The sequence below is a fragment of the Crotalus tigris genome, unplaced genomic scaffold, assembly GCF_016545835.1.
Source record: "Crotalus tigris isolate CLP2741 ecotype Arizona unplaced genomic scaffold, ASM1654583v1 scf7180000018101.4720394464:4744507, whole genome shotgun sequence".
In the NCBI taxonomy this organism is placed as follows: Eukaryota; Metazoa; Chordata; class Lepidosauria; order Squamata; family Viperidae; genus Crotalus; species Crotalus tigris.
This window is the reverse complement of record NW_024096823.1, coordinates 61,261-72,014: the sequence shown is the minus strand read 5'-3', so window position 1 is coordinate 72,014 and position 10,754 is coordinate 61,261. Positions and strand designations below refer to the sequence as shown.

Below are 10,754 nucleotides of genomic sequence, written 5' to 3'. Positions count from 1 at the left end.
TGCAGGCCACCAAGTCCCAGCTTGGTGCACTGCAAGAAGAGGCCCAGAATTTAAAGCAGTGGTTCTCAACCTGTGGGTCAGGACCCCATTTGGGGTCGAACGACCATTTCACGGGGGTCGCCAAACAACGCAGTCCGCCATTTCCCCCCCCTTTTCCTTAGCTGTGCTATTCCCTTTTATTCTATTGGCTTTTGAAAGCCAATAGAATAGACTCTCTTGAATAGAGTCTAATTCTATTGGCTTTCAAAAGCCAATAGGAATTGTCCAGGCTGTTTCTGCCCTGCTGAGCCCGCCAAAAGTCCCATTCTGCAAACGGTGCTGCACCAGTTGAGTAGTCCTCGACTTACGACTGGTTGGGGGTCGCGGCATTAAAAAGGTTGAGAACCACTGATTTAAAGGCTGCTCATCCCTTGCCAAATCTTGAAAGGCTTGGGAACCTGCTCTTAGGAGACATCTCACTCCAGCTCAACTTGGGCGGGGAAGAGAGTACTTATTATTACTCATGTGCTGAGATTTAGACATGAACATAATACCTAAACATGGCTATTATTAAGACAATACACTTGTAAAGAAGGAATTCCAGAAGATCCTAGTTAAATTCCTTATTATCCAAAGGGTGTAATATTAGTATAACAGTTGAGTTTAGTTGCTGTTTGGAAGAGGAAAGAGATTCCATCCTCATTCATGCACTGAAGTTTGCTGAGTGACTTTGGGGCAACTTGTCTCCGTCAATTATTTCACAAGTGTTGTTTTACGAATGCAATGAAAGAAAATTGTGTGCACCTTATGAACTGCTTACAGTTTACCGGTGATTTCCCATTGCCTTTACATTTGGAGAAAATTTTCCTTATTTTTACATTCTTCGTAGTGGTTCCATGCTTCTGCTATCTTTTAATGACCTCATCTTATGTCACTGCTCTTCCAACTCTATAAACACTGTCTATAGCCAAACTATCTGGCTTCCTTTCCATCTTTCCCCACTTTTCACTCTGTTTAGGCCTCCTTCCCCAAACATGGTTCTATCCTGTCCTTTTCTTTCCAATCCCTCTTCAAAACTCAGTTTTACCAAAAAGATGTTTAGGTATAGGGCAGGGGTAGGCAACCTTGGCTCTTTTATGACTGGTGGACTCCAACTCCCAGAATTCCTGAGCCAGCCATGCTGAGGGGAAAGGGAGAAGTTTCCAAGCTGAGCCATGGCTGGCTCAGGAATTCTGGGAGTTGAAGTCCATGAGTCATAAAAGAGCCAAGGTTGCATACCCCTGGTATAGGGTCTCCTACCTGAGAAAGGGGTTGGACTCAAAGACCTCCAAGGCCTCTTCCAGGTCTATTCCGATTGATTTGTTTTGTTCCTTATAATCCTCATTTCCAGACCTAAGCATATTCAACAGTATGTGCTCATATTCATTTTTTTTTTTTGCCTGCAGCCTTTCTTTTATCAAAATGTTGGTTGTAAGATTCTACAGGGAAGGGAAGTTATTTTTACTCCATTCTTCTCTTGCTTTCTGCTTACCTATTAACATTAATAGCACTTTGGCACTAGGAATAAAGCAATACTTTGCTTTGTCTTTTGTTCATCCTTCTTGTTACTTAATTGTAGTGTGAAATAAGTTCATCTGCAACCAACCCCCCCCCTTTTCTCATCCACCCCCACCTCTGTGCCTTCTGCCAGGTTGGTGACTGTGTTAAAAACAGCCTCCCCCAAGTTTCATTACCAGCCTACTTTATCCACCTGCTCTTTAAGCCTCTTTTTACCCCAACCTCAAAGATAACCTGCCTCCTTTCAGATGTTGTGCACCGCAACTTCTAAACAGTTCTGGTAAGGGATTAGAGGAAATAAAGTCCAAAAATTGGGAGAGTACCAAATATAATCTATTCCTTCCCTAATCTTTTCTTGGTTCTTTATTTGCTGAACCTCTTTCCCTGTCCCTGTTTTATTCATTACACATATCTTGCCGGTGCTTGAACAGGGATAATTTTTATTCTGAATAATGGAAAGTTGGCTGGCCTTAAATCCTATTTAACTATTTAGAGAAGATTGTTATCTATCTATCCATCCATGTATCAAAGTAACATTTCTACTTCAAGACTTAATAGGTAAATTAACCTAGGAAAAGAACATTACTTATCTGCTCATGTTCCTTTGTTCCTCAACATCCTACCTGACCCAGAGTCTCACGTGAACAATAGCACTTGAGAAAGTGAGGTCACCAGACTTCTGGGTCAGGACGGAGATGTTCTTCCTAAGGAAGAGGCAGTTTTAGCCTGCTGAGTTAGGGAATGATTTTCGGAGAAGAGGCGAAGCTTTCATTGTCATATAGGGAAGACAACTGTCAAATTCTGGCATTTCCCAAATTTTGAAATGAATGTGCCTGGGTTAGGACTGCGAGGCGATTTAACAAATCGGTTTTTTTTTCAGAGCAGCTTTCCCTACTGCTTCCATCTAGGCATCTCTGGAAGGGGGGAAACGGAGTATGTTTCTTAGGGCACTTTTCACATTTCCCGGGGACTGTCTCTCCCCCCCCCCTTCCACGTGGTCGAGGTCGACCGACAGTCGAGTGGCGCAGCGGTTACGCATCAGCCCCTCGGTTCTAGTCCGACGCCGGCGCGCCTCCGAGGCCCCACGCAGCCCTGCATCCACTCGCTTCGCGCTCTCGCTCTCCTCCCGAAATGTTTTATTTAACATGCTGTACCGGAAGGAGAAGCCATCTTCCCTCTCCTCAGCCCTGAGCCGCCGTCGCCGCCACCGCTGCCATTCGGGCTGTCGTGCGCCCCAGCCCCCGGATCTCGGGGGCGGTGGGAGGAGGAGAGGCGTGGGGAGTCGGTTGGCAACCCCGGACGGCTGGGGGCGCCCTGGGACTGAAGCCTAGCGCCCGCCGGGACCGGCTGCATAAAGAGCCGAGGGGAAGAGGGCTCCGCATCTCAGACGCTGCCCGGAGCTCCCCTCCCTGCGCGCGCACACACACGCACAACCCGATCCCGGCAGGAGAGGGTGGCAGCGGCCGCCTGGCGGGGCAGGGGAAGACCAGGTCGAGAGCGCAGGGATGCGACTCCTCCAGCCCGGCGGCGCGGCTGCAGTTGGGGCTGCAGCAGGGAGCGGAGCTACCGGTAGCGCTGCAGACAAAAGAACCGCCTGCGCCTGCTGCTGCCCAGCCAGCTCCCGAGGGGAGGAGGAGGAGGAGGAGAGCGGGCCCTGTCGCTGGGGCTGCAGGTCCTGAAGCGGAGGAGCCGCCTCCCCGCCGCTCCGGCGGCCGGCAGAAAGGGAAGCTCGCGAAGGAAAGGCGCAGCCCGCCGTTGCAGCGCGTCTGCTGAGTCCTCCTCCTCGTCGTCCTCCTCCCTCTCCTCTCGCCTCCCTCCCTCCCCGGATCCTCCGCGTAGCCGATTGCAGGCCCTGATCGCCGGAAAGCTCTCCCTTGGCTCGCCTCGCTTTACAATGGCCCGAGGAAATCCGGACGCCGGAGCCCAGCTTAGGGGCCAAGAGGGACTTTTCCAGCTCGCCGAATCCTAGCGGACGGCAAACCGCCCGCCTCGGAAAGAGGGGGAGCGCGGCTTCTGTCCCAGCCTAGCAGTCCTCCCGCAACACCTGGACCTCGCGCCAGGACGACTGCCCAACTCTCTCCCTCCCCCCCCGCCCTCATCGCCCACCCCGGCGGGACCCGGAGTTGTAGAATTCCGACCTCTCGATTAACCCTTCGCTGTCCGCGCCCAAAGCTCTGTCTCTCCGTCATAGCGGGCTGCAATCTCCCCCTCCCCATTTCCTCCTGCCCTTCATCCATCTCTGCCCCCCCCCGACACCTGTAAACGCGCAGCTTGCCTTTTCCCTTCGCGACGAGATGTGGGCTGCGAGTCTCGCTCCTGACGTCCCCCCGTCTTCCACCTGCCGGGCGCTTTCCCGATCTTCTCCGTTCCCGGATGCTAGGCAGGGGCGCAGCTAGACGGCGGCGTCCCGCACCCCACCTCTCCGTGGCTCTCCCCCCTCCCCATCCCGAAAGGTACACGCTGCTGCCGCCGTCGAGAAAGGTAAATGATGTTCAAGTACCGGATCCGCATGTTTTTCAACGAGCTGAAGCTGCTGGTGTTGATGCGGCGGGGCCGCCCGGAGCCCGAACCTGGAGCTGGGGGAAGCCGGGGAGCGCTGGGCGGCAGTGGCTGCGGATGGCCGCCCTTCGCCGATTGCTCGGTCCAGCAGGACGATGAAGCGGAGTATTACGGCGGAGGAGGCGCCGAGACGCGGCCCCGGAGCCTGGCCTTGGAGGAGAAGGACCCTCGCCTTCAGCCTCCGGGGCACCAGCCGGGGCATCAACCCACCGCGGGTGGGGCCGGAGGAGCTTTGGACTCAGTATCGCTCAGCAGCAGCTTGGATAGTGGGATGAGGACCCCGCAGTGCCGGATTTGCTTCCAGGGACCAGAGCAGGTCAGTGGGCTGAAAGAAATGTTTGTGAGGTTGGGGAGGTTGTCCTGGGTTTTGAGGTGTGGCTGAGTCCCAGAGAAAAAGCCCCTTGTGTCTGGGTCAAGTTGGAGTCTGATGACAGGATGCCAGACCAGCTGGGTATTAGGGGAGGATGGGCTGGACCATTGGACAACTTCCTCCCCAATTTTCCCTAGTGTCTGCATCTTATTGGGGGGGACTCCTGTCAGTTCATGGTTTCAAATGTCCTGGGGGGGGGAGGGCCAGAGGGTAGAAACACCAAGGCCAAGATAGTGGCAGGAGTGCCAAACATCAGTGCAGCAAAAGCCATAAAGTTATCAAGATGTCAGTGAAGTTAGCCACTAAAAAAAATGCCGAGATAGAGGGGTTTGGATGCCTCTGTCACCTGGTGTCAAGGTGGAGACCACATCATGTCCTGTAACCTGATTTCCGGGATGCCAAGGATTTGAGATCTGTTTGGGGGACATAAGCGGAATGAGAGCCCCAAAGACATGTTTCCAGGTTTGTTTTATTTTTGTTTCTGGAGAAGCTCACATGTCGCCATGGGATGAAACTAGTGACAGTGCATGCAAAAGTGAGAATAGTTCTTAATCCCTGGGAAACTACAGTGGCTTCCTTCCCTCTTTTCCTGCCAGCCCTTCAATCCCACATGTGGGCTTGCTTGCCATTTATTTCCAAAAAACTCAAAAGCCTTTTTTTGGGGGGGGGGAGGCTGCATTAGATTAGATGCCCTCATTGTGGATATGGGGACAGTCTGGGTATCTACCCAGGTCATTTAATATAAGTAGGGAACCACAGGAGAAGCACGCTATCTCTTGAGATGGCTTTCATTGGCGTTTGAGGAAGTGGAAGCTGCAGGACCCTGGGCTTACCAAAGATGTATTGTGCTACTTAAGGCTCTTGGAAATGCAACATTCCTGAGCTGCCAGGAAGCTGCCATCCCCTGGGACCTGAGAGCAATTGTGGTGCTCCCTGTGAATTCCATTTCCTTGCCTGGCACAGAGCCTTTGCATATGCTGACAGGGTGTCTTTAGGATTCCTCCTCCCCTAGCCAACCGCCTTTAAGAGTGCAGAATGATGGGCTTTATGCTCTAAGACAAAGAAGGAGACTTCTCCTTTGAAGAGAGTGCCTGTGCAGCAACAGCAGTTGTGGATCCCTGCAGGATCCCACAGTGTCCTATGTATGGGAAAGGCTATTCTAAAAAGACTGGGCAGTAAGGAGCTGCTGAAAGGAGTATGGATGGAGAATTTGGGGAGTTCCAGTGGATAAAAAGCAGCAGGAGGCTTAAACGTGAACCTGGCAAAAGGCCTTGGAGTTGTGTGTCAATGGGAAGAAGACCACACCTCCAGGAGTTGTCTGGTTGGCTCAGAGAAATGCCACCTATTGATCCCTGTCACCACCTCTTGCAGCAAAGCTGTGTTTTCCTGCAAGAAGCAGGCTGTTCCAGGCATGCCAGTGACGGTCACCTATGGCTTAGAGCTTTGAAATGCACAGAAAATACAACAGTTTGCAAAAAAAAAAAAAAAAGGTGGACTTGGGTGCCTCTGGCTTCCTTGTCTTAGAGGAGAGACAATGGGAGGATCATTCGAAAGCGTCTCAAGTGTCCCACTTTAGAGAAGTAAGGATCTATGAAATTGATACTGATTGTACCGCGTAGGGAGAGTAAACCGAATACGGGCATTGCTTACCTTTACGACTAATATGTTGGGTTGCTTCAGCCTTCCCTTATGCGGACTCATTTAAACATAGATTGTGTAGATATTAAGAGTGTACATTGGAATTCGTAATTAATCATTTTACTAGGGTCCAGGCAGCCACAGTAATTAATACTAGGTAATTCTCCATCTGTCCGGTTCAGAACAAAAGGCAGAATATGTTGTTACTGTCCCATTTGGCATAGGGGGAGCATTGGTCTGTGAAGTTTGCATTGTTTTGGAAAAGAGGAAACAGCAAGGAGAGTGGCTGATGATCTTTATTTAATATGTCCCAGCCCGATCCCCATCAGATGCATTAAGCAGTTCCCCTAATTCTCAGACAGCGTGGGTTGGAAACTATGAGAGTTGAAATCCAGTACATCACAGGTTATCAGGCTGGCAAAAGTTGTCATATGATAAGATCACCCCGAGTGGGAAGACACAATTTATGTGAAACAGCCCTGAGAAATGCAAAAGCAATAGTAACCGTGCAAATTATATACCCAGTTACAGAATTGGACAGTACTGCATTATTGTTTTTTTTTTCTTGATTAGTTAATCTGAAGTGATCGGATGGGTTAGTCCTGCTGAGTATTACCTGTTCTAACTACTAGTATTTGCTTTTCAAGTTCTTCAGCAAAAAAGAGTTGCTCCTCTAGTCACTTCAACTAGGGATCCCAGGAATTGATTCCTTCCTCCTGCGGAACGTGTGCTTTAGTACTGGGAACGGCCAGGATTTTCAGAAAGGTCAGCCAAAGTGTTAAGAGAGTTGGGTGTACCAGGGAGAAAGTAGTGAAGTCAAGCAGGTGACCATTTGATGATCTACCTGTTCTGCAGGGTGGCAATTCAGCCCGTCTGATGGAGATGAATTCCCCCCCCCCTTTCTAGCTGAGATGAAGAGGTAGAGAGAAGCTGGGTGTCGGTAAGGCATGCAAGGAAAAGCTCTTTTCAGATCATGCCCTGTGCACGCTTGCCTTACGCCAGGATTCAGTCTGAGGAAAGGAGGCTATTATGTAGAAGACAGCATTGATTGTAAGGCTGCTTGCATTCTTTCACATATTGAATGAATGAAAGCTATGGAAAGCTCTATGAAAAGCCAGGCGACTGAGCTGGCATTATTTTAGGGTGTGGCTGATTTTTTTGTTTGAGTGGCTACACATGTTGGCATGAAAAACCACACTGATTTCCTTTTCATAAATTGGAGGGAGTTAAATAAACTAATGTGTCCATGTACTTTTGTGTGCCTGTTGCTCAGATAAAAAGCTTTTGATGAACCCATGCAAACCATGACTGCATTTTGATGTGCTTCAAAGAATGTTGGTAAAACTGTGTTCACACAATGAGACAATGCATGTTCCTTTGCATCTCCCTTTCTGTGCCTTTAGATTTAAGGAATATTTGAGCATTTGCACATCTGTCTTTGGGCTCACGTGGATGTACACTATGCTTATGTAGGATGTTAGAAGTATACAGGATATACAAGTATTATATTGATATTTCCTCCACCCCAAGCTTCTTTATGTGTTGTGTATTGCCTCAAGCTAGCAAATATATGTGTATATGTAACCAGATTCTCGTTTCTAAGTTGTGTGTTTTCCTGAGACCTAATTTGGACTCAGGAGGAGAGGCATAGGTAAACATTTTGCTTTCTGATGAGTATATGTATATATTGTACCTGAGGTTTGTTGCGTGTATCCACATGTAATCTTACTTCCATGGTGGGCCATTCCTATGCATGTAAACTTAATCCTTTCCAAACTAGAGCTCTACAGATGTAGTGACTATAACTCCCATCACGTACCCAACAGGACAAAGCCTAAGATGCTTAGGGGATAGTGAATGCTGCACTTCAGCACAGTTGGATGCCCCCCCACCTTGGAGGATCCTGAGATAGATGACACGAATGAGTTCTCCAACTCTTAATTAATTAACTCTTAATTTGAGTCAGAAGGAGCCCCAGACTTTTTATTCTGCCAAGGTTCAACTGTGCAGCATGCAAAATTATAGTAAGCATTAGGGTAAGCATATTAGACACTGAAGCATATAGGCACCCGCCCACCAAAAATGCTTGCTAATAAAGAGCAGAATCCAGCTGAAGTGGCATTATATGTTGAAAGAAGAGCATCCTTGTGTAGCTTCACTTCATTCCAAGAGGGCTTGGGCAAAGCACCTCCCTGAGGGATTATGTTGCAAAGATCAAATTGATTCAGCTCCTTTTCCCCCCCATTTACATGGCCTAAGTGCCTTGACTCTTGAAAACACTCATGGGTTTAATTGTGCTTCTGTTCTGCACGTTTTTGGAGCACATAAAGTGACTTCTGATGCCTCGTGGTAGGTTTATCTGTCTTGATTCCCTTATGATATTGTTGAGACTTATTCCCAAATATAAGACAGTGCAGGCGACAGACATGACATCCTCCTATTTATAACATGCATACACGCGTCTATCTAGACGTGCACCTGATCAGGGAACCACAACTGGCTACAATCTCACTATTGAGTGCACATTTGATGGCAGACCTGGGTTTGCTTCTGCATAATGTATGAAGTAACCCTCTGCTTAGCAAAAAGGATAAATTAAAGCTTGAAAGTCCTACTAGGAGCAGTAGCGGTGCCTGCAATTGATTCAGGAGAGTTGCCTAATTTTTTTTGGCTTCATGGGAGGTGGTCTGAAAATGGAAGATATTCTTGGAATTATTAAAAAGTCATGTAGAAGTTGAGCACCACTCAAAAAAAAAAACATAGCTTAAAGTTCTTGGGACATTTATAGGCCTATGTAAGATTGCTTTTGGGCCAGAAGTTGGGGGTGGGCCGGGGAATTCAAGTCAAGACCACAGTCCTGGGGTTTTCTTATGGGCTCCTGCCCAAGTAGTAATCAATCCTGCTTACCTGTTTTTTTCAAGATCAAACTAAGTATAAGACCCATTTTGATCTAAAGGAGACTGAATTCTAGTCCCGCCTTAGGCATGGAAGCTGGCTTGGTCAGTCATTCCCTTTCAGCCCGATGCACCTCATCTGATTGTGGTGTAGCATTTGGAACAGTTTAGGGGAGAAACTATTGTAGTTCAGCTCATGCCAATTTCAGCTCCTGGCATGCCTAATTAAAAGGATCAAGCAGCAGATGATGGGAAAAGCTGTCTTCCAGCTGAGATCCTGGAAAAGTTCATTCCCTCAAAGGGAGCAATGCTGGATTAAGCAAACAGATTGTTTCACCATGTTGATAGCAGCGGCTTCTGTCCTGATCAACAGAAAATCCCTGCCACACCCACTTCCTATTGTCCCTCTAAGCTCTGCTATCCCTGATATAAATGGCTTGATCTTTTCGTTTCATAATTTCTCATCTAAATATAAGTTAGTGATAACAGAAATGCTAGATTTCTGCTCTTCTGTTCTCTGCAAGAGGCCGAAATTCCAGCAATCCCTGTGTTTGTGGTAGACCTGATTCAATCCAGGGATTCACTCACATACCTGAGTGAATATTAATCTTCTGAAAGGTGCTAGGCTACCCAAAGTCAGGGACAGGGACATGTTCCAAATTACCCAATGATCTGACAGGTCTATTTTTCAAGTGCTTGATTTTTTTTTCCCCTGAAGAAAATACTCCATTTTATAAGTTTAACAACAACAATTGTTACTAGCATTACAATGTTGGGCGAGGTTAGTCATTTCTAAATCTAATTTTGTTTTTGTCAGGTGATTAGCTTTCTTAAATGTGTGAGTTCAGCATATTTGTCATCCATCAGAAGCTTTTCCAGTGCAAATTGGATGTTTTCCGGTGTAAACTGCCTGGTGCGAACTAGCCTGGTCACCATAGGAAAAATTTACAATTTGAAACTTTTCAGAAAACCCACATCACAATTACAAATTTGTGGAATTTCTTTCCATTCTGTTTTTCATTTTTAGTCTGCTTTCGGTATTGTCACTCAATGTTCCCAAGCATATAAGCATGCGAGTGTTCTGAATGATGGCTATAGATTAAAAATACCAGTTTGGGATCCTGGTAATAAATTATAGGAGTTCAGAATCTTACCACATTATTTGTGCTGTCCCGCACTTCTCCAGAAAGTGGTTCATACATGATTCCAAATCTGCTTACCTTTTTATGTACTTATTAGATGGCTCTTGGAAACAGGACATAAATGTATACATTTATGGGACTGAAATCTAATTATTTCTATTCTAGTGCTTTAACTGGGCCTTGCTGAGGCCACAAGGAGAAGATTCTCTACCCAAACGTATAATCACCAACCAATACCCCCAAGGAAACATTGTTCCCAAGTCTGAAACTCATGTGCACATCTTGATTTGGCCATCAAGCTCATTAGATGACCTTAAGCCAGTGGCTATTAGTCAGCTGAGTGCACCTCCAGTTGGCTCAAGAGCTGCACCAACTTTACATAGCACACTGTGGGATACACTCTGAAAAATATCCATTTTCATTGTTTTAAGGCGTAATGGGGTTGTTTTAAGCCTTTGTAAAGCTTATAAAGAGTATATAGTTTTTTTAATGTACACCCCAATGCCCCCCCCCCCAAATGAAAGAAAGAACAAACATTCTTGGCATCACTCACTTTGAAGAGCTTTGGGCTGCTGAAGAGATGCTGGTAGGTTACAAATGGCCAAATGTATAATA

At 47.2% G+C, this 10,754-nt stretch overlaps 1 protein-coding gene across 2 annotated transcripts in view; it reads left to right on the top strand.

Moving 5' to 3' along the window:
* Window positions 1-1,703: 1,703 nt before the first annotated feature.
* Window positions 1,704-10,754, top strand: part of MARCHF9 (membrane associated ring-CH-type finger 9) — a 48,986-nt gene continuing 39,935 nt past the window's right edge. For both annotated transcript variants that reach the window (XM_039347731.1, XM_039347732.1), the window contains exon 1: window positions 1,704-4,411. In XM_039347731.1, the coding sequence (XP_039203665.1) occupies window positions 4,022-4,411 (390 nt within the window). In that variant the 5' untranslated portion in view covers window positions 1,704-4,021. The remainder of the gene's footprint in view (window positions 4,412-10,754) is intronic.